Genomic DNA, 24,349 nt, shown 5'->3' with positions numbered 1-24,349 from the left:
AACTACTGCATGTCTGGATATCCCATAATGCTCTGGGACAGAGGAGACAAAGACTAAGAGATACAGGAACAGAATTAGGCCATTTAGCCCTTTGAGTCTGCTCCACGATTTCATCACGGTTGATTCTGAATTCCACTCAACCCCATACACCTGCTTTCTCACCATATCCTTTGATGCCCTGACTGTACAGCAAACTATCAACATCTGCTTTAAATATACCCACGGACTTGGCCTCCACCGCAGACTGTGGCAGATCATTCCACAGACCCTGGCTATAAAAATTCCTCCTTACCTCGGTTCTAAAAGGTCACCCCTCAATTTTGAGGCTGTGCTCTCTAGTTCTGGATACCCCCACCATAGGAAACATCCTATCTAGTCCTTTCAACATTCGGTAGGTTTCAATGAGATTCAACTCCCCACTCCCCTGCATTCTTCTAAATTCCAGCGAGTACAGGCTGTCAAACTCTCCTCATATGTTAACCCCTTTCATTCCTGAAATCATCCTCGTGAACCTCCTCTGGACTCTCTCCAATGACAACACATCCTTTCTGAGATATGGGGCCCAAAACTGTTGACAATACTCCAAGTGCAGCCTGTTTAGTGTCTTATAAAGCCTCCGCATTATCTCCTTGTTTTTATATTCTATTCCCCTTGAAATAAATACCAACATTGTATTTGTCTTCTTTACCACCAACTCGACCTGTAAATTAACCTTCTGGGAGTCTAGCATGAGGATTTCTAAGTCCTTCTGCACCTCTTATGTTTGAACCTTCTCCTCATTAACAGTCCACACTATTGTTCCTTTTACTAAAATGTATTATTGTGAATTTCCCAACACACTTCCCAGATCTGCTGCAATTGCATTGCTTCATCAGCACTACCTACCCCTCTACCTACCTTCATATCATTCGCAAACTTTGCCACAAAGCCTTCAATTCCATTATCCAAATCAATGACAAACAATGTGAAAAGTACTGGTCCCAAAACTGACCCCTGAGGAACACCACTAGTCACTGGCAGCCAACCAGAAAAGGCTCCCTTTATTCCTACTTGCTGCCTTCTGTCCATCAGCTATTCCTCTGTCCATGCCAGTATCTCTCCTGTAACGCCACAGGATTTTATCTTAAGCAGCCTCATGTGTGACACCTTATCAAATGCCTTTTGAAAATCCAAGTAAATGACATCCACTGCCTCTCTTTTGTCCACCTTGCTTGTTATTTCCTCGAAGAACTAACATATTTGTCAGGCAAGACTTCCCTTTACAGAAACCATGCTGACTGATTTATTTTATCATTCATCTCCAAGTATCCCAAACCCTCATCCTTAATTATAAACCTCAACACTTTCCCAACCACTGAGGTTAGGCTAATTGGACTATAATTTCCTTTCTTTTGCCTTCCTCCCTTCTTAAAGCATGGAGACGCATTTGCAATCTTCCAGTCCTCCGGGACCATGCCAGAATCAAGTGATTCTTGAAAGATCATGACCAATGGATCCGATATCTCTTCAGCAACCTCTCTCAGGACTCTGGGATGTAGTCCACCTGGACCAGGTGACTGACCCACCTTACGACCTTTGAGTTTGCCTAGCACTTTTCCCTTTGTAATAACAATGGCACTCACTCCTGCTCCCTGACACTCACAGACCTCTGGCACTCTGCTAGTGTCTCCCACAGTGAAGAAAGATGCAAAATACCCTTTAAGTTCATCTGCCATTTCTTTGTCCCCCATTACTATCTCACCAATGTCATTTTCCAGTGATCCAATATCAACTCTCATCTCCCTTTTACTCTTTATATAACTGAAAAAATTTCTAGCATCCTGCTTCATATTATTGGCTTTTTTTGCCCTCATATTTCACCTTTTCCCTTCTTATAGCTTTTTTAGTTGCCTTTTGTTGGATTTTAAAACCTTCCCACTCACTTTTGCTACCCTACATGCCCTTTCCTTGACTTTTATGCAGTCTTTAACTTCCGTTGTCAGCCATGGATGCCTACTCCTGCCATTTGAGAACTACTTCCGTGGGACATATCTATCCTGTGCCTTGTTAACTATTCGCAGAAACTTCAGCCATCTCTGCTCTGCCGTCATCCCCACCAGTATCCTCCTCCGAACCACCTGGGCAAACTCCTCTCTCATGCCTCTATAATTCCCTTTATTCCACTGTAATACTGATACGTGTGACTTATGCTTGTCCCTCTCAATTTGCTGTATCAGTTCAATCATATTATGATCACTGCTTCCCAAAGGTTGAACTTTATGGCAAAAATGTACCATTATATTTGGAGGGAAAAGGGCACTACACACCAACACCAAAATCTCATCCTAACCATGAAGTATGGTTAAAGGAGCATTATGGTTTGCAGCTGCTTTGCTGCCTCGGGGCCTGGACAGCTTGTAATCATGGGGGGAACAATTAATTCAAAATTAATTCAAAATTCAAAATTCAAAAATTGAATCTCAAGGTCTATTACCTGAAGCTTAATAAAAGTTGGATGATGCAACAAGACAATGATTCGAAACACAAGAGTAAATCAGCAGAATGGTTTAAAAAGAAGAAAATGTGTGTTTTGCAATGGCCAAGTTAGAGTCCAGACCTTAACCCAATTGAGATGCTACGACATGACCTGAAGAGGGCTGTACATGCAAGGAATCCCAGAAATATTGAGGAACTGAAACAGTTTTGTATGGAGAAATAGTCTGAAGTTCCTCACTGTTGTTCTGCAAGTCTGATCAGCAGCTACAGGGAACATTTGGTCTCTAGGTTATTGCTGCTAAAGGAGGTTTTACCTGTTATTAAATACAAGGGTTCACATACTTTTTCAAGTTTGGACTGTGAATGATAAAATAATGTGTTCAAGAAAAGTACAATTGTTTGTGTGCTATTAGTTTAGGCAGATTATGTTTGACTATTATTGGGACTTATATGAAAATCAGTCCACATTTATCAGTAATCAAAACCAGTTAATTGCAAAGGGTTCACAAACTACTGCAGCTGTATTTACTTCCTGGTATTGAAATTCTTGCAAAATAATCCTCTTGCCGTTCTTTACGTAGTTCAGTCTAGTTTTTGTACTGTGTCATGTAACACCATGGTCCTGAAAAACATTGTCTCATTTTTACTATGTAATGTACATAGCAGTTATGGTCAAAATGACAATAAAAGTGACTTGACTTGATTAGAGCATATGTCAAACGCAAAATATCGCAGCTCATGGAAGAATCAGGCAGTATTTGTTGAGGGAGAAACAGAGGTTGTTTCAGGTAAATGACCTTTTAAAAGAAAGATCATCATCTCTGATGAAAGGTCATTGAATTGAAAGGTCAACTCTGCTTCTCTTCACAAATAATATTTGACCCACTGAGTATTTCCAGCATTTCTTAATCATGTTTGTTTGTCCTTACTGGCTTTGGAAAGTTGAACTAAACATACAGATCATGCAGATTGCTCATGTGCTTTTTTGACTCTTTTCCTATACCCCTGCACAAATACAATTCTGCGCAAAAGTCTTAGGCACATATACATAGCTCAGGCACCTAAGACCCTTTGCACAGTCCTATAGTAATTTTATGTGTTGCACTGTGCTGCTCCTGCAAAAAAAAATCATGACATACGTCAGTGATGATCAATGTGATTCCGATATGTGTCTCTTTTGTGGAGTGAGAGTGGGAAGGGGACAGAGAAAGGGAAATCATGGTTGGGAAAAGGGAAGGGAGAGGGGTGGGAGCAAAGGCACCAGAGTGGCATTCTGTAATGACCAATAAACCAAAAGTTTGGAATCAAATGACCTTGGCCGGTTTCTCAGGACTGGATGTGTCTGTACCCATGCCAACACCACACCCCCCAGCCCTGGCACTCCTTTTCTGCCACCAATCCCACACCCCCCCTTGCAGTAATCCACTCTTGCCATTCCCAACATGCTTTGCTCCCACAGTTTTTACAAACTCGCTCTCCACTCCACGTTGACAACAACAGTACTTTGCAAAAGTCTTGGGAATCCTAGCTATATGTATGTGCCTAAGACTTTTGCCCAGTACTGTAAGTTAAGGTAATTTTGATCGCAAGATTCAACAAATTTCAATCACCGAATAAAGCACATCATTGACAATAAAGTGCTTCAGTCTGGGAAAGGTACAAAATAAAAATTAGGTCTCTTTCAATATAATTCATTCAGGTGAGATCATCTTGGGAAGAGGAAGAAGCTCATCCTTGGTCTCCTTTTGGAGGAGGCTTTTATCTTCTAATTGAGTCAGAAAGAGGGAAGGATGACTGGGAGTGCCTAGGTGGAAAACCGCACATCATAACCTTATGCAACATTAGCAATCTGCAGAGACACATATACGTGGAATTTAACAAAAGAAGCATTCTGGATTAGTAACAACTCTAGCCTACCAAGTTCTATAATTCCAAGCACACCTTTTCCAGATTATCCTTCTCAGCTCGAAGGTCCAGAAGCTCCTCCTCCACGCTGGCAACCTTCACTTCCAGCTGCTTGCGGCTTTGTTTCTCTGCTTTGCACTTGCTCTGAGCGCGCTCCGACGCCTCCTGCAGTTCTGAGGTACACAAGCAGTGGAACAAATCAGCTATTTGTATCTACCAAACCAGACACAAGCTCCTCGCAGATTGTCAGCAACCTTTGCCTGTATTACCATGCAAAGCCTCTGAAACACACAAGTAAATCTTTCAGAAATATAATCATGGGGTTGGTTGGACACACCACCTCAGAATCCCTTATCAAAAGGCTTTGATGAAATGGGAAAGTGACAGCTTGTTCGAACAGTGGTACGGCAAAGTGTACTCTGACATTACAAAGGTAAACAATAACTTGGAAAGATTTGCTTTTAAACATAATTTGTCACAAAGTCTCAAGTAACAAAATTAATCATAGAAAAATAGGAAAGCAAATGACTGATGCTTCTCAAACATGACGAAAATAAAACAAAAACGGAGTAATTGCCCAGATCTTTCCAGATACAGGTGGTAAAACACATACTGTGAAAATGTACAAAAAGGCACAACCCCGCTCTGATGATAATGACTGCCTGATCTCCAGCTCTTTCTACAGCCAAGGAAGTGTCTTTTTTGTATACATCTCCAATTAACCTCCAAAATTCACTACTGAGTTTTGCTTTTTTTCAGCCACTTAAATCCATAGGCTATCGTCCATCTGTCTGTCCATCCAACACAGTCACAGAGCCTTTTGGCCTAACGAGCCCCCATCGCCAATAACCAGCTAACCCGTACATCTTCGGAAAGTGGGGGGAAACTGGAATGCCCAGAGGAAACCCACACGGAGAATGTACAAATTCCTTATAGATAGCAGTGGGATTGAACTCAGGTCACAAGTGCCGCAACAGTGTTCAATAAAATATGTAATTTTGAATACCTGTAATTTTCTCTGCTATAATAAAAATCCAGCTCAGACCTCCCTATGTAATTATGTTCTTTTTAAACTTAAAGTTCCCTTCTGCAAACATTCCAAGGCCTTAACTCATCAAGACCTGTATGATAGGCTGATCCAAAGGTTAAGCCACATAGGATTTAAGGGGAGCTGGACTACTAAATCCAAAGCTGGTTTGGTGAAAGGAGGTAGAGAGTCAATAGGGAAGTGGTTTTTCTAAAGTGGATGTCTGTGACTATTGTGTGTACCATAGGGATCAGTACTGGGACCTGTGCAATTTGTGATACATATTAGTGATTTGAATGTTAATGTAGCACGTATAATTAGGTTTGAGGATGGCATAAAAATTGGTCTTAAAATAGTAACCAATCTTTTGCTACAAGGACACTTCTTTGCTCGTTAACATTCTTGCTGAGACAGCAGGGAGTGGCCTAGTTTGATGGACATGGACGTATTGAGTTGATGGATGGCTGATACCCCGTCAGTGGGGATAAAAGACTGATCTGGGGAGACACCCCCAGACACACCAGGAGACACTGAAAGAGTGTTGTGCACCCACAGGAAGGTGGGGGCTTAGAGGACCGAGTCAGGAGATCGGTCACAAAGCTCTCAGTGTGACGGCCGGGCCGGTGGGGACTTGTGTGTGTGTCCACTCATGCCAGAGTGATGAGTCCACCACGGAAGAACGGTCTAGCCGAGAATGGAGGGGTCATAACCGAATGATCACATCAGTACAACGGAACAAGACGACAACGGAAGGTTTGCCTGCTGCGGCTGCTTACATCTCGCTTGCTCTCTCTCTCTCTCTCTCCAACAATTGCAACACCACAACAACTACTTCAGCACGAACTGAACTGAACTTTATATTCTTCTATGACAATTCATTTACTCCTAAACACTGATAGAGCTTGTTTCTTATTATTATTCCCACACTTCTAGGTTTATTATTGCTAACCTGTTTTATATGTAGATTTGCATTTTTGATACTGTATTGTTTAGTTTACTAATAAACACCTTTAGTTACAGTACCATCAGACTCCAACGTATCCTTCCATTTCTGCTGGTCTGTTAACCCAGTTACGGGGTACATAACACTATGTTCATAATTTAAGGAGATTGCAGCCACGATGTACCTGTTAACTGGGCTTCCACATTGTTGAGCCGCTGCCCCTGTCCCTCTGCTTTCTGCTGTACTGAGGCCAGCTGACTGCGCAACTCCATCTCCTTTTTCTGGTGGGCCGTGAGCTCCAGCTGTAGCTTTGCAACCTGGCTAGTGGCTGCTGCTAGTTCCTCTGTCACTTTCACCTGTGTCACAAAAGGAAAAGTTATAACAAGACTATTACTTCACCTCAACAGCTTTCCCCCCACCAAAAAAAGTGAATTTCATATTTACATTACCTTTTAAGAGATTAAGGCCCAGCTCAATACTTAAGGTTAAATACCAGGTTCTAGACTCCCATACCAACAAGAATAGCTTCCATTCACCTGACAAAGTTCTTAAAACTTTCTGAGAAATTCAGGTACTGTAGATCATCAGGTACTTTATCCCCAAAATGCAGAAGAATGCATTGCCAAACAATCTACACTGTACTCATAATTTAACCCTTTAGAACACAGAACACAACAACACAGGAACAGGCCCTTCGACTCTCAATGTTGTGCCAAAGCAGTTAAAAAGTAAATTTAAAACTCCCAAAAACATCCCTTCTACCTACACAATGTCCATATTCCTCCATCTTCCTCATATTCATGTGCCAATTGAAATATCTTTTAAAAGCCTCTAATATATTTGCCTCTACCAACGTACCAGGCAGCACATTCCAGGCATCCACCACTGAGTAAAAAGCTTAACCCTCACATCCCCTTTAAACCTACACCCTCTCACCTTCAAAGCATGCCCTCTGATATTTCAACCCTGGGAAACAGTACTCCCTGTCTGCTTCAGCAATGCCTCTGATCTTATCTATCAGATTTAGTCCTACAATTACTTTGCTGCATTGGATCCAAGAGAACGTCCACAAAGGCTATTTAAATAAAGTGAGCAGAACAGAGTATCACATTCTAAATTGCATCGAGTCATAAAAATGTAACATAACCTGCATCTCTCAGCATTCCAGCTTTGCTGAGATACAGAACATTTAACTTAACTTTTAATTAAACAGGGTTGTGTTTCCCTGCACTGATTTCTATGCTTGGACCCCATTATCTCTCTGCTCTTATCATTCAGATTGTCTCATCATTTTGAAAATACTCCATTCTCTTTCTTGACCACAAAGCAAATGAGTTCACAATCAAACTATGGGACAAAACCATGCAGAGATTCTGTTAATTTGTCAATAACCTGTTGCAAAGTTCTATAACTACCTGCAAGACCAGATGTATCAACTAAAATGGTTGTACCAATCGGAGGAATCCCAGAATCAAAGTAATTTTTTCGAAGATGAGTTAGAGCACATACAATTCCTCTTACCTTTAGTACATTGGGGCTGGAAAGTATTGATCTTAGTGATAAGTGAATCTTCAGGTTCACTGTCTCGATTACCATTTTAATTTCAGACAGTAAGTACTTACCATTTTAGACAAGAACCTGTTCCTCAGTGTTAATTTTCTTTAACATCCTCTCAAAGATTTTATCCAAACCTTTAATGTTACTCCCAATATCACTTGCATAAATTGTCCTAAAAGATCTTAATTTTAATGTTTTTGATATATGGTCCCCCTCTCCTAATAAAAGAACTTCTATTATTCTTGCAAGGGCAGATATTTCAGCTGCTTATCATTTATCATTTCCTCTTCAGAGGTCAGGATTACACATTTAGACCTCATTCTGGGCTATTTAGATCTTGTATTCTACCATTTATTTGAACAACTCCACTCATCTGCTGTTTTGCCTGTCAAAATTCTCTCCATTCTAGTGTTTAATTTCTTTCTCACAACTCCAAATTTTGTCTTACCTAAACTTATAACCATAGCTTCTGACTCATCCTTCCACAAAACCACGATTGGATTTTCAACTGCTTCAGCCTTAAAACTCATAACTAACCTAATGTAATCTGTTCTCTTGTATTGAGCCAGGAATCTCCCTGACAAGAACTAAAATAATCAATATATTTGAATCCCAAATTACTTTGCTTTTCCCAATAAATGAAAATAAGATTCCCACTTTTGTTCACTTGCTTTTGCAAAAAGCCTCACCAAACCCACAACTTTATTTATTAGGATGTCCAGAGACAACTCCTGAACTCCCAACTAGTTCCCTACATCTCATTTCTATGCAGAGTTTCCACTATCTGCTCTCACTAATGGATGCCCTTACTTGCAATTTCAGTATCCTTTATTAATATGTTAATCCTACTTTTCCCATTTCACTGTTTTTTTTTTGAAGGCAATAATTACCTACCTCCATATCATGCCCAACATTTAAGTACATTTTAATGTCAGCCAATGTGTCACACATTGTAATTTACTTCACCCTTACTACAGTTGTTCCCCAGTTTTTTCTTAAATTTTATCTATAGCAGGGGTTTCCAACCTTTTCTGTGCCAATGAGCCTTACTAAGGAGTCTGTGGATCCCAGGTTGGGAACACCTTATTTATAGTATTTCTGCTGCTTTGCTATCATCGACATTTTCTGAGTCCGAAGTATGCTAACTCCACAAGTATAAAAATAGTGGACTATCTTAACTCATTGTCATCTGTGGATTATTTTCACCAGTTTGGTCCACAGCCAAAGACCAGCTCCTCATACCGATACCAAAATCACTTGAAATAGTACACGTCTGTATCACACAACACTTCAGCCATATTTCTAGTCCACCTCACTTCAACAAGCAACCTCTCAAGAATGCTTAAGCAACAGTAGTAGCATGCCCACCTTTCCGTTTTCCTCATCACCCTGTCTTGTACCAATTCTGCATTACATCTTGCATCTACAATTCCAAATACAGCTCAGCATCGCACACAGCAGAGAATAACCGAGTAGTGTAATAAACATACACAGCCCTGTATTTTAACACAACTAGATTTGTGCAGCTGACAAAACACTCCATGCAGAAAATGGCATTAAAGTTCTGAACCTACCCACGTAAACCAGAACCATGGACCAACCACAGCAATTCTTCAATATCCATGTACTGTACACGAGTGCAAATTACCCGCAATGCCCTTTACTTCACAGCACACGACTGGCAAAGAATATAGCGAGATACAGATCAGTTACTGATATGGACAGAGAAATGGCAGATGGGAGTTTAACCCAGATAAATGTGAGGTGTTGCACCTTGGTAGGGCAAATGCAAGGAGACAGTATACTGTTGAGGGCAAAACCCTTAATAACAGTATCGCTGAGCAGAGAGATCTTGGGCTCCAAGTTCATAGCTCCATGTAAGTGGCTCCACAGGTTGATAGGGAGGTTAAGGTGGTTTATGAAATGCTTGCTCTTATTAGTCGAGGGATTGAGTTCCAAAGTCAAGAAGTTATGCTGCAACTTTATAAAACTCTGGTTGGGCCACATCTGGAGTATTGCATACAGTTCTGATCACCCCGCTATAGGAAAGACGTCGAGGCTTTGGAGAGCGTGCAGAAGAGGTTTACCAGGATGTTACTTAGCTTAGAGGGCATGTGCTATCATTAGAGGTTGGACAAACTTGGGTTGTTTTCTCTGGAGCGGCAGAGGCTGATAGGAGATTTTTTTAGAAATTTATAAGATTATGAGAGGCATAGGTAAAGTAGACAGGGAGTATCTTGTTTCCCAGGGTTGAATTGTCTAATACCAGAGGGCATGCATTGAAGGTCAGAGGGGGCAGGTTCGAAGGCAATGTGAGGGGCAAGTTTTTTTTTACTCAGAGAGTGGTGGATGCCTGGAATGTGCTGCCTGGCATGGTGGTAGAGGCAGATACATTCGAGGTGTTTACAAGACCTTTAGATAAGCACATGAGTGTGAGGAAGATAGAAGGATATGGACATTGTGAGGTAGGAGGGATTAGGTATTAGGGGTTTTTGATTTTTTTAGCTAGTTCAGAACATTGTGGGCCGAATGGCCTGTTCTTGTGCTGTCCTGTTCTGTTGAGTAATTCTGTGCCAACCCACACATAGCTCTCTACTAGAAACCAGATCAGACTTAACAGCCCACATTGACAGATCATGTCCTTTATTTATAGCCCTACAGCATAATACAGGTTGAACATAGCACGTCCAACATCAGAGCAGGTGCTATTCTGTAGGTTATTCACAGAAATACATCAAATTATAAAATATTTGATATGACTAATGATACAGAGTGCCATCAGCAAACAATGAACAGAGACCCTGAAGATTATAAATGAAAGAATAAGATAAAGAATTCTGCGACTAGAACTAATATTTAATAAGTAACACTACATCAGATTTTCCTCAGAGAATCTGAAGTTAGACCAAAATATTGCAGGGGGAGAGGTGGACAACAGGTTGTAGTCTATTGGCAAAATAACTCTAAATTAAAAACAAAACTCGGATGACAAACTCACATTTCAAAATAAATTTATTATACATATATGTGACCACATACAACATATATACATATATATATATATATACACACACATATATATACATATATATAGTACATATTGTGACTATATGGTCACTAGATTTACTGAATATGCTGCATTTTCTTGCAGGCATACTCAGTCGAATCAATGAAAGACAACACAACAGGTTGGATAACCAATGTGCAAATACAAAAAGAAATAACAACAATAAATAAGCAATAAATATTGAGAACATGAGACAAAGAGTCCTTCAAAGTGACTCCATAGGTTGTGGGAACAATTCAGAGACGGGTTATTGGAGTATAAAAGTTGCATTGTTTGCTGTGTAACCAAAACTATGTAGTCTGAGTTTGCTATCTGCTATGCATGTATCCAATTCAGTAGGAGAATGAAATCTTGAATGTAGAAGACAATGGTGTGTTAATAAGAGGAAGCTAAGAGATGTGGATTATGTAGTCTGAGTTTGCTATTTGCTATGCATGTATCCAATTGAATGTAGAAGACAATGGTGTGTTAATGAGAGGTAGCTAAGAGATGTAGATTAGAACATGATTAAGTCAATGGGTAGAAACAATAGTGGCAGATGTACTTGTGATACGCAACTGTAGACCGATTGCATATGCTAATGCAACTAAACCAGGAGATCGCTATAAAAAATGCTATGCACAAGGATCGGTGGGCAATCAGCGACTAGCTCAATGACTGTCTCAGCTTTGATTTGCAAATAAAAGTTTAATACTTCTTGAAGAATCTTCTGTGTCTCCTGATCGTTTGTGGGGCACGAGAAACCACGACAAAATTGGCGACCGCTGCAGGACCGGAAAGAGACCCGCGGAAAGGAAACGGCAGATTGGGGACGCTTCCTGGTCCTCTAGGGACCCCCACAAGGCTAACAGAATTAAGCGTGCACCAAAACAAAAGGTAAGCGCTTTTTGCGACAATTTGGACTAAGAATTCTGTTGGTTTTGGGGAGGTCTTGGAGTCTCATAAGTGTGGAACCACTGCCGAAGGGTCTCTCCGGTCCAAAGAATCTGGCAAAATTGGGGGTTAACAGGAGGCTCAGAGGATTGATCAAGAACACTGCAGTGAGGGTAAGTACAAATAAGTTAATAAGAAGTTAAGAAAAATTCCACATGGTGTTGGTAAATCCCTGTGGATACCGCTTCGTATGAAATGAAGGTCTGAACAGGCAGGGAAAGGGAAAATAGAGAAAATCCCTGTGGATACCACTTCGTATGAAACGAAGGTCTGAAGGGGCAGGACAGAATAGGAAACAAGGACAGTCCGATATATAGTTTAAAGCGCTGGTAGATAGACGATAGACTAGGCATAAAATTAGAGTAAATAATATTATCCAGTAAACAAACTGTGAATCTCTGAAATACCTTAAAAAGAGAGAACAACATGACAGGTAAAGGAACGGCAGTAAAGACATACCCTGAGACAGATGGGGAGTCAGGTGAGGAGGAGAGCCAGGGCAGGTGGGAAGGAGGAAGAATGATGCCGTTGTTAGTTAAAGGATCAGGACAAGTGCAGTATATCCCTTGGGGATCCCAGAACCTAGAAGGGCTGAAAAACACTCTGCCCAATCTACATGAAGGAGCAGAGAAATGGATTAGAACCTTTGAAGAAGAAACGGCGGGACGATTATTGGCTATGGGAGATTTGAAGGCACTATTGATAAGGTTGATGGGAACCTCCAAATTTAACGAACTAATGGAAATGGCTGGCATAGTAAACTCGAACGACCCGAGAACTGATGGAGACGGGTTTGACAGAGTGAGGCAGAGGGTATGGCAGGCCCTCAGGAAGCTTTATCCACCCAAAGTGGACCCCAAAGCCTTAAAGGGGGATCCACTGGGAGACACTGAAAACCCAGCAGCCTACGTGGAAAACCAGTTGAAAAGGTGGAGACTGGAGACTGAGCAAGAGGTGGAAAATAGCTTATTTATCACCACACTGTTCCGACATAGCATTGTGGATGCAAGGCCTCCGCAAGGATAATCCAAACTGGAGGAAGTGGTTGGGCTGACGTCAATGACCCCACAAGAATTTAGAGACCACGTAGTCCATGCGGATGAGAAATACCGGAAAGACAAATGAAGGTCGGCTGAGCAGCAGGAAGAGGTGCAAAGAAAGTTTATACAAATGCAGCTCGAAGAACTCAAAAAGAAGGAAAAAGAGAAAAGCAAAAAAATGCTGCCAGCAACCACCGGTCCGAGTACAGCTATCGAACTGGATGAAGCACTGCTATATGGAGGAACCGATCATACTGTAAGACAAGGGCCGGAAAACCCCATGCCAATAATCAACGTCTTTGGAGGAGCATTCCCACAAATGCCCTATCAGGAACAGACTAAATTCAAACAGCCCAGACAGGACTGGAAGTCCCAAGGAGGGGGACAGAGGAGCTATGGGCAGAGGGGACCAGTGAGGGAACAGGGGGAAAGAGAGGTAGAGAGATTGTGCTGGGGATGTAATCAGCCAGGTCACATGAGAAGAGATTGTCTGTTTACACCATGGCCTGCCACACACCAGCAGGAACCGATAAGAAGGGAACTAAAGTTTAGCCAAGGACCAGCTCCCACAGGCCCAAGCGGACCTGTGAACCCCTATGCGAGGTATTAGGGGTGCCCCGAGAACTCGAGTGGGAAGGGACATTACCCAATGATAACAAGGGAGGCAGACGAGGAACCCATTGTTCAGGTTATGTTAGAAGGGCAACTGACACCAATGATGATAGATACTGGAGCCACGTACACCTGTGTACAGCCACAGTATGCCCTTCGCCTTCCCACGTTAGGAAAGTTTATTAAGACAGTAAAGTTCTCGGGGAAAACACAGTTGACACAGTGCACAGCTCCAGTGCAGTTGAGAATGGGAAATAAAGGAATTGTTTTGCCGGTGCTGGTATTTAAAGGAACTCCGATTAATTTGTTAGGCAGAGATGCTTTATTGAAACTGGAATTAAAATTAGAATGCAACAGAAATGGGCTGAGTGTGGAAAGAGCAGGGGCTCAATTGATAGTGCGAGAAGACAAGGTGGCTAATGTCTTTTGGATAGGAGACATCGCAGATCAGATTCAGGAAACCTGGGAAAAATGGAAAAAGGGCGTGCAGGCTATATTACCCAGGGCTGTAATGCCCAAATCTGAGCTACATTGTACAGTGATTTTTGACGAGACTCAGAACAGAGAGTTAGAGGAGAGATGGCACCTGGAGGCATGTACCCAACAGCACCTGGAAGGGGAGGCTGTGATAATTGGAAAGCAAGGGGCAGCTTTACAAGTTAAGTGGAACACCTTTTTAGAAAAATGGTACAGGATACCGGAGGCTGCGCCCCACGTAACGTTGTTGGTAAACAAGGGATATCAGTCTAAAGACTTAGGACCCTTAGTTAAGAGTGCTGAAACCGTAACAGTGTGGAGGGAAATCACGCCAGAGGTGTGGATATCAGAAGACAACAATTGCATTAAAATAATGGTAAGTGTAGATATGGTAGGGACAGTGAGAGAGGTCGAAATAACTCCCCAACCACACCTGCCATTGCTGGGAAAGGAAAGAGGACAGCAGAAAGATAGAAGGTTAGATGAGTTGCCATCTATTCTGTGGTCACAGCATGACACGGACGTAGGGAAAATAAAAACAGCTAGTCCAGTGGAAATAAGGCTGAAAAAAGGAGCAATTCCACCCAGGAGACCACAATACCCTCTAAGACCAGAAGCAGAAGAGGGTTTAGCATCGACAGTGCAGGGGTTGCTTGAAATAGGAGTGCTTAAAAGAACAAACAGTCCATGCAATACCCCATTGCTGCCGGTCTTAAAAGCAGATCAATCTAAGTGGAGATTGTGCATGATTTGCGAGCGGTAAATGATGTGGTAGAGGACTGGCCAGCGGTAGTCCCCATCCCACACACGCTTTTGACTAATGTTCCACCAGAAGCAAGTTACTTTTCAGTGATTGATTTGTGTTCAGCTTTCTTCAGCATTCCTCTGGCTGAGCAATGTCAGTATTTGTTTGCATTTACTTACAGAGGTGCTCAGTATACCTGTACCAGAATGCCGCAAGGGTTTAAACATTCACCACACGTTTTTAATCAGGTGTTGAAGGCAGATCTAGAGGGCATACCATTGGAAAGTACATTGTTACAGTATGTGGATGACCTGTTGATTTGCTCCCACAGTAAGGAACAGTGTGAGCAGGACACTATAACTCTGTTAGAGAAGCTGGCGCACGGAGGACATAAAGTATCCAAAAAGAAACTGCAATTTTGCACGCAGCAAGTGGAATACTTAGGCAGGGTAATATCCAAGGGAGTGAAGGCGATAGCACCAGATCAGATTGAGGCAATAACTAAGGCCCCAAAACCCCAGACTGTAGTAGGGCAGATGATGACGTTTTTGGGAATGGCAGGGTACAGCTCAGATTGGATAGGAGAATATGCTGAGATTGTGGCACCTTTGAGAAAGATAATGAAAGAAGCAGGACATATAAATTTGAAGAACGGCTTACAGTAGAATGTAGAGGCGGAGATAGCTTTCAATACTATTAAGCAGGAATTGCAGTCAGCACCAGCATTAGCTTTGCCTGACTACGACAAGGTTTTTCATTTATATGTATCCAACCGACAGGAGGGTTATGTAACAGCGGTTCTAACACAAGAGACAGGCACAGGAAAAGCAAAGCAGCTGATAGCATACTGCAGTACGAGACTAGATGAGGTGGCTCAGGGGTATCCACCCTGTTATCAGGGATTGGCGGTGCTGTACTATGCATTTGAAAAGGCATCATCTGTAACCCTGGGCTATCCTGTGACTCTGTACACACACCACAAAGTAGCAGAATTGACATTTCCAGACATAACTATACAGTGATGCACTACCAGTAATATAGCCGATTTTGTCCCTTTGGGCTATGAAGGAGAACCCCATGATTGTGTAGGGAAGACGATGGCATTTGCCAAATTGAGAGCAGATTTACGGTCAGAACCACTAGAGGATGCAGATAAAAAGGTTCTGTTCGTAGATGGCTCTTGTTATAGGGATTATGATGGAAATCATGCAGGGTTCTCAGTAGTGCAGCAGGATCAGTCGAGCTATAAGATTATTAGGATGGAGTCCTGTCCCCAACTGTGTTCCGCCCAACTAGCGGAAATCAAAGCCCTGACAGCTGCGTGTGAAATGATGGAAGGTGAGAAAGTAGACATCTATACTGATTCGGCATATGCTCATGGAGTATGCCATTTGTTCGGGGCAGTGTGGAAATAGAGAGGTTTTAAAAAAAGCAGTGGAGATCCCATACAACATTGTCAACAAATTCTAGACTTAATAAAAGCTATAATGAAACCAAAAGCATTGGCTATAGTAAAATGCCAGGCACATAAAAAGGGAAACGATGTAATAACAAAGGGAAATCAAGCTGTGGACGAGGCAGCCAGAAAAGTGTCTGGATGTACATCAGCTGTCATTGCCCCCCAGGTAAGCCTAGCTCCAGAACCTGTGGTAGAGGACCTAATTGAAATACAAGGTAAGGCAACTTTGGCAGAACAGACAATGTGGAGATGAAAGGGGGTGTGTGTGTAATGTTTGGAGAACAATGCTGCACTTTCATACCGAACAATACTAGCCCAGAAGGGTCTTTCACCAGAGCAATGAATAAATTAAAGAATCTGCGGACGGAGGTCAAACAGAATGCAGGATTTGAACATCAGTTCTTTGACTGGTTAGAAAGTAGACTCGGAGGATGGGGAGCATGGCTGACTAAAATGGCAATAACTGTCAGTATTGTATTGTTGAGCTGTGCGCTTGTGTTGTGCTGTTTTCTTCCTTGTCTCAAGTCTCTTGTAGTGCGTGCTGCAACCAAACAATTTCCAATGCTCGTGGCAATTACTGAAGCAAGCTTAGTGGAGAAAGAAACACCGAAAATGTATCGTTATAGCCTACAACACCTGCAGGATGAACAAGAGCAAAACCACAGTGTGGGAGTAGATTGTAAGGGCTTCTGAGTCTTTTTCCCTGTCTCAGGTACAAGGGGACAGGTTTTTGGCTCAGCGGCCCAGTGTAACAGGGAGAGAATACTTTGAGGTCTTGGCGCAGAAAATTATAGTTTAACCCGAGATTTGGGAATAAGTACTTGAGTTTATTGGGGCTTTTGTGCGCAGACTCTTAGTCTTTCTCTGTATGGGTCTCAAAGGGGGGATATTTTGGAGTATAAAAGTTGCATTGTTTGCTGTGTAACCAAAACTATGTAGTCTGAGTTTGCTATCTGCTATGCATGTATCCAATTCAGTAGGAGAATGAAATCTTGAATGTAGAAGACAATGGTGTGTTAATAAGAGGAAGCTAAGAGATGTGGATTATGTAGTCTGAGTTTGCTATTTGCTATGCATGTATCCAATTGAATGTAAAAGACAATGGTGTGTTAATGAGAGGTAGCTAAGAGATGTAGATTAGAACATGATTAAGTCAATGGGTAGAAACAATAGTGGCGGATGTACTTGTTATACGCAACTGTAGACCGATTGCATATGCTAATACAACTAAACCAGGAGATCGCTATAAAAAATGCTATGCACAAGGATCGGTGGGCAATCAGCGACTAGCTCAATGACTGTCTCAGCTTTGATTTGCAAATTAAAGTTTAATACTTCTTGAAGAATCTTCTGCATCTTCTGGTCGTTTGTGGGGCACGAGAAACCACAAGAGGGGCAAGTGAAGTTGAATGAAGTTATCCTCTCTGGTTCAAGAGCCTGATGGTTGAGGGGTTCCTGAACCTGGTGGTGTGAATCCTGAGGCTCCTGTACCACCTTTCTGATGGCAGCAGCGAGAAGTGAGCATGACCTGGTGCCGTTTTCCTGTAACAACACTCCTTGTAGATGTGCTCGATGGTGGACAGGGCTTTACTCATCATGGACTGGGCCATAACCACTTTTTGAAGGATTTTCCGTTCAAGGACATTAGTGTTTCCATCCAAGACTGTGCACTCTTCACCACACACCTATAGAAGTTTGTCATGCCAAATCTTTGCGAACTCCTAAGAGATGTACCATGCGTTCTTTGTAATTGCTCTTATACGCTGGGCCAAAGATAGGTCCCATGACATGATAACACTGAGGAATTTAAATTTGCTGGCCCCCTCCACTTCTGATACTCCGATAAAAACTAGACCTCTCCTGAAGTCAATAGTCAGCTTCTTGGTCTTGCCAACATTGAGTGAGAGGTTGTTCTCGCACCAGGCAGCCAGATTTTCAATTTCCCTCCTGTATGCTGGTTCATCACCACCTTTGATTTGGACTATGATAGTGCTGTCATCAGCAAATTGAATGTGGCATTGGAGCTGTGCTTAACTACATAGTCTTAAGTGTAAAATGAGTAGAGCAGGGGTCTGAGCACACAGCCTTGTGGTGCACCTGTGCTGATGGAGATTGTGGAGGAGATGTTGTTGCCAATCCGAACGAACTGGGGTCTGCAAATGAAGAATTTGAGGATCCAGTTGTAGAAAAATATATATATAGGCCAACGTTTTGCAGCTTAATGATTAGTTTGAGGGGATGATAGTATTGAATGCTGAGCTGTAGTAATAAAAGAACATCCTGATGTATGCACCTCTGCTATCCAGGTGTTCCAAGGCTGAGTGAAGAGCCAACGAAATGACATCTGATGTGTACCTGTTGTGCCGATAGGCAAATTTGACATGCTTATAACAATGGTGTATCAACTATTAAATGTTACCTCCTGGATACCTTGTGCTTTGTTCTGAAGCACAAGTAGCAATTCAAACCTGTTGGTAGAATCCTCATGTCACTGCCTGCACAAGTACTACATAAGACCACAAGACCTAAAGACAGAATTAGGCCATTTGGCCCATTGAGTTTGCTCTGCCATTTAATCATGGCTGATCCATTTCCCTCTCAACCCCATTCTTTGACACACTGTCTAATCAAGAATCTATCAACCTCTGCCATAAAAACACCTAATGATTTGGCTTCCACAGCCGCCTGTGGCAAGGAATTCCACGGGTTCACCACCCCCTAGCAAAAGAAATTCCTCATCTCCATTCTAAATGGACGTCCCTCTATCTAAGGCTGTACCCTCTGGTCCTAGACTCCCACACCATAGGAAACATCCTCTCCACATCCACTATCTAGACCTCTCAACATTCAATAGGATGCACACAAAACAGCAAACCCTAAATCTGATCAGAACATAAGGGTATTTGAAAGTTTCCACTCATTCTGATCTTAACAGAGCATTAAACAAAACCATGTTAATGTGGGGTCAAGTCTGTATAGGGTAACATTCTACACTTTCTGAACTCAATAATGCTCATGGTGTATTAATTTCCAATGTACCTGATAAGTAATGGTGGGCAGAGAGGAAAAGCAAGGGAGAAAGGAAAGAATAATTTGCTTGAGCCACGTTGTCTGTCGATGATTCCCATTCTGGTTATTGTGTAGAACACATCATAATGTGAAAGTGTTAAAAGTGGTGATCTGTGTTGATGCTGAGCTGAATGAACAATTGGAAACACTGGACCACTCCATGAAAATATAGTATTCCCAAGTTGTTTGGAATATTAACAATTGACTATCAAACATTCCTCCCCATTTCCCCTCGTACCCTGGTGGATATACATGAATCACATTCTCTCTGTTTAAAGAATAACCACCTAAAAGCAAAGAGCATTAGTCAGCTCAAGAATCCCCATACATAAAGTTTGCTTACAAAACACCCATGACAGAGTCCACTGCCCGAGTAGAAAAGGCAGCAGTGGGTCACCGCAGCAAGAGAGAGCTTTGACCAGTGACCACAGAGTTTTGAAAGGAGGGGATTTCACTCAGGTCCATTGCCTGAGTAGAAAATGCAGCAGCCGGCCACTGCACTGAAAGAACTAAAAAGTCAGCAAGGTAACGATGGAATACAAAAGTAAGCTAGCCAATAATATTAAAGAATATACCAGAAGTTTCTTCAGATACATAAAGTGTAAAAGAGAGCAGAGAGTGGATTTTGGACTGCTGGAAAACGATGCTGGAGAGGTAATAATGGGGGACAAGGAAATGGTGGATGTACTGAATAAGACATGAGCAGTATTGTGGAAGTTCCATGTGCCAGGGGTCATGAAGTGTGTTAAGTTATCATAACTACAGAGGCTGTTGGAAAAGTGAGAAGTCTGAAGGTAGATAAGTCACCTGGACCAGATAGTGTATAGCACAGAGTTCGAAAAGAGGTAGCTGAAGAGATCGTGGAGGCATTAGTAATGATCTTTCAAGAACCACTAGATTCTGGGATGGTTCTGGAAGGCTGGTAAATTTCAAATGTCACTCCACCCTTCAAGAAAGGAGAGAGGCAGAAGAAAGGAAACTATTGGCCAGTTAGTCTGACCTCAGCTGTTGGAGTCTATTGTCAAGGCTGAGGCCTCAGGGTACTTGGAGGTACATGATAAAATAGGCTGTAGTCAACATGGTTTCCTCGAGGGAAAATCTTGCCTGACAAATCTGTTGCAATTCTTTGAAGAAATAACAAGCAGGATAGACAAAGGAGAATCAGTTAATGTTCACTTGGATTTTCAGAAAGCATTTGACAAGGTGCCACACGAGGCTGCTTAACAAGCAAAGAGCCCACGGCATTACAGGAAAGATTCCAGCATAGATAAAACAGTGGCTGATTGGCAGGAAACAAAGAGTGGGAATAAAGGGGACCCTTCCTGGCTGGCTGCCAGTGACTAGTGGTGTTCCACAGGGGTCTATGTTGGGACCAACTCTATTTATGTTATCTGCCAATTATTTGGATGATGTTATTGATGGCTTTGTTGTAGTTTGCAGACAATATGAAGATAGATGGAGAGGCAGGTAGTTTTGAGGAAGTAGGGAGGCTACAGCAGGACTTAGATGAGAAGAATGGGCAAAAAAACGACAGGTGGAACACAGTGTCAGGAAGAAATTAAAGGATTGACGATTTTCTAAATGGAGAGAAAATACCAAAAAAAGAGGCACAAAGGGACTTAGCAGTCCTCGTGCAGGTTGAGATTGCGGTGAGGAAGGCAAATACGATGTTAGCATTCATTTCGAGGACTAGAATATAAAAGCAAGGATGTAATGTTGACAGTTTATAAAGCACTGGTGAGGCCTCACTTGGAGTATTGTGAGCAATTTTGGGCCCCTTATCTTAGAAAGGATATGCTGAAACTGGACAGGGTTCAAAGGAGGTTAACAACAATGATTCCAGGATTGAATGGCTTGTCATATGAAGAACATTTGATGGCTCTCTGCCTATATTCACTGGAATTCAGAAGAATGAGGGTGACCTCATTGAAACATCGAATGGTGAAAGGCCTCGATAGAGTGGATGTGAAGAGGATGTTTCCTATGGTGGGAGAGTCTAAGACAAAGCCTCAGAATTGAGAGGTGTCCTTTTAGAATGGAGATGAGGAATTTCTTTAGCCAGAGAGTGGCAAATCTGTGGAATTCTTTGCCACAGGCAGCTGTGGAAGCCAAGTTTTTATGTATACTTAAGGGAAGGTTGATAGATTCTTGATTGGTCAGGGCATGCAGGGATACGGGGAGAAGGCAGGAAATTGAGGCTGAGAGGAAAATTGAATAAGCCATGATAAAATGGTGGGGCAGACGCGATGGGCCAAATGGTCTAATTCTGCTCCTGTATCTTATGGTTTAAGTACAAAATTAATATACCATGTGCTTTACAACAGAGAGTACAATCTGATCCTCAGCCATAAAAGATCAGGTACCCTGTTGAGGCAGGACATCAATGTACAATTTTCTTATATATACACAGCAATTTCAAAACTTACACTGAGTCAAGGAAAACATAGGTGTTAAAATAAGAAAAAAAACATTCACCCCACTGCACTTGAATGAACCCCTCCTTTTAACAGAGCGTCAACAAGTTCTTGAAACTACCATGACCAGACCGGACATCAAGCCAGTTAGACTCCTTTCATCATTCCCTGCCTGAAGTTTTCATGTAACCTGTGACATTCACTAATCAGACCAAAACTCCACGTAGGTTTGTGGGGGGGGGGGGGGGGGGCGCGTAGGAGTGAAAAAGCAACATAAGTGCCAACATCTACAGCTTGGGAGCATTTCCTTTACTTCTCTGGGTTTCAGGGCACGCATGATCCATAGCAAGGTGTGGGGGGAGGGGGTGGGAGGAGTGATGAGGATTAGCAGACAGCTGAAAAGAAATTTGCAGACAGCAAACTCAGGAGCTGATGGATTTTGCTGATCTTATTAGATGTAAATGCCAAGGAGATCAGACCATTCCAACCAAGAATCAAAATGTCAACCTAAGCAGAAAGGGGATAAAAATTAAATGAAGCGCACACACTAAGACGACAATATGGGCACCCTCACCTGTGCTCTTGCCCACTCCACTGGCAGTGCAAACTGGGAAGAGAAAGTAAACTGACAGTCAAATGCAGCATATACTAAAGCAAGCGTGCACACGCACACACTCACACACACAGAACTAAGAAGAACATAGACAGTTGCGACAGTCACTAAAATGGTCCTTCGTCTCCTCAAAGGTGATTTGTGACCTTGCAACATAAACATAAACCACACAATTTTGCTGGGACACACACACACAGCAGAAATTCACTCGCTCCACTTAAGCACCTGCTGCAAAGGCAAAGTCCCATGGACAGTTAGACCCCATGTGAAATGTCATGCTTCCTCCAATTGGGTATACCCCTCATCCATAGTCTACAAAGTATAAACACAGGCCTTGCTGAATAAGCAATCAAATACACGACAGCTGGTCCCAACTGAAGGAGCCACTGCCACTGGACTGAGCAGCACAGGTTCAAAGGTTGAATTTAATGTCAGAGAAACGTATACAATATACATCCTGAAATGCTTTTTCGTTACAAACATCCACGAAAACAGAGAAGTGCCCCAAAGAATGAAAGAACCCCAAAGTACCCCCCCAGTTCCCCACTCTCACGCACAAGTGGCAGCAAGCAACAATTCTCCCTCCCCCACCAGCAAAAAAAAGCCCATCGGTAACGACACCAAGACCAAGCGTGTGCTAAGCAATAGCAAAGACACAGACCGAAGTTACCCCAAAGGCTTCGTATTTTATCCGATATTCGACAAACCACAGGTTCTCTCTCTCCCTGGCAAGGAAGAAGGAGGTGTTCCCCATTTTCACAGTGAGCAGGAGACATAACAACCCACTGGTTTATGATGTTAAAAGTCCATTTCATTGCTTTTTTCGATGAAGGAAGATATCACTTTCTCACTAACATTATCCAGGAAAACTTGCATTTGAATCACTTTCAAAATTCAAAGCCTTTCCACCATAAAAAAGGCATAACTGAGGAGTGTGACAGATTCATCTGTTTATCTGGGTAGCATCATCCAGGACACTTGATTGACATCATAAACATTTACTCGTCATGGTGCACACTTACACCACTTACAAAATACATTGTAGGTTTTCACCACCCAAACCTAGAACTTATCTCTGAAGCTATCAGTACAGCTGCCCAGAAAAAAAAATCTGCAGGATTTCCATCTATTCACATATGAAGTAAAGAGACAAATTAACATTTTGTAATTGTCATCTAAATCCCTGGAACTGCCCACCCAACATTGAACATGTTCACTAGAAGGACTACAGTGGTTCTCCAACACTCTCTCAAAGGTAATTAGGCAAACTTTGTCTAATGTTCAACGACACAAAACTGGTTTGAAAGAAATGCTCTCAGCATAAGTAAAATATTGTAGCATAATGGAAGAGTGCAATGTTTTAAATGTGTGAACTTACATATTAGTGTTTCTGACACGTCTCACCAATTTGATGTTGCTACTGTTACAAAAGATAATTAAACCACACAATAATGATAATATGCTGTAAGATTGAGAGGCATAGTGATAAAGTCCAAAAATTGCGCTAAACGTAAAGCTGGCACTGAAGCAAGTGCTTGTTAATGTGACACATTTTCTGTAATAAAACAAGTTCTATTCATGCAGAAATTGATATTCTTATCGAGATAGTAAGACAGCACTGTCCATTTGCTGACAAAAATCATTTATTGTGAATTGTTAGCTCAAATGCAATATTCAGACTGCGTATTTGAAGGTCAAATACAGGAGAAAGGTCACTCTGCTCTACCTAAACATTGTTAACTAGGCTGTATTCTACGATCACTACAACAAACATGTTCTTCCATTTACTGTCATTGTGTAGCTTCTTACAGAAACTAAATATAGATGAATTTGTGATGTGAGCCAGGTTCACATCCAATCATATTGATCCTGTCTTAACTTGGAGATAATTTGGTTCAACTCCAATCTCCCTTTTCAAATCAAACTTCAAAAAACAATTTTGTATTTCCAAAAGTAATTGGAAAACATTTTCAAAAAACACCATGTGAACATAAATTGGGAGAACTTAGCTGA

General features: G+C 42.0%; 1 protein-coding gene across 1 annotated transcript in view; it reads right to left on the bottom strand.

The window, feature by feature from the left end:
* The window catches only part of fkbp15b (FKBP prolyl isomerase family member 15b), a 98,191-nt gene that overhangs the window by 20,432 nt on the left and 53,410 nt on the right, over positions 1–24,349 (bottom strand). Inside the window, exons 20-21 of the mRNA XM_073052192.1 lie at positions 6,535–6,706; positions 4,417–4,553 (exon numbers count right to left, since the gene is read on the bottom strand). Of these exons, the coding sequence (XP_072908293.1) occupies positions 4,417–4,553; positions 6,535–6,706 (309 nt within the window). The remainder of the gene's footprint in view (positions 1–4,416; positions 4,554–6,534; positions 6,707–24,349) is intronic.

Source organism: Hemitrygon akajei, chromosome 7 (genome assembly GCF_048418815.1).
Source record: "Hemitrygon akajei chromosome 7, sHemAka1.3, whole genome shotgun sequence".
In the NCBI taxonomy this organism is placed as follows: Eukaryota; Metazoa; Chordata; class Chondrichthyes; order Myliobatiformes; family Dasyatidae; genus Hemitrygon; species Hemitrygon akajei.
Note: the sequence above shows the minus strand (reverse complement) of the source record. Positions and strands in the feature narration are given on the sequence as shown.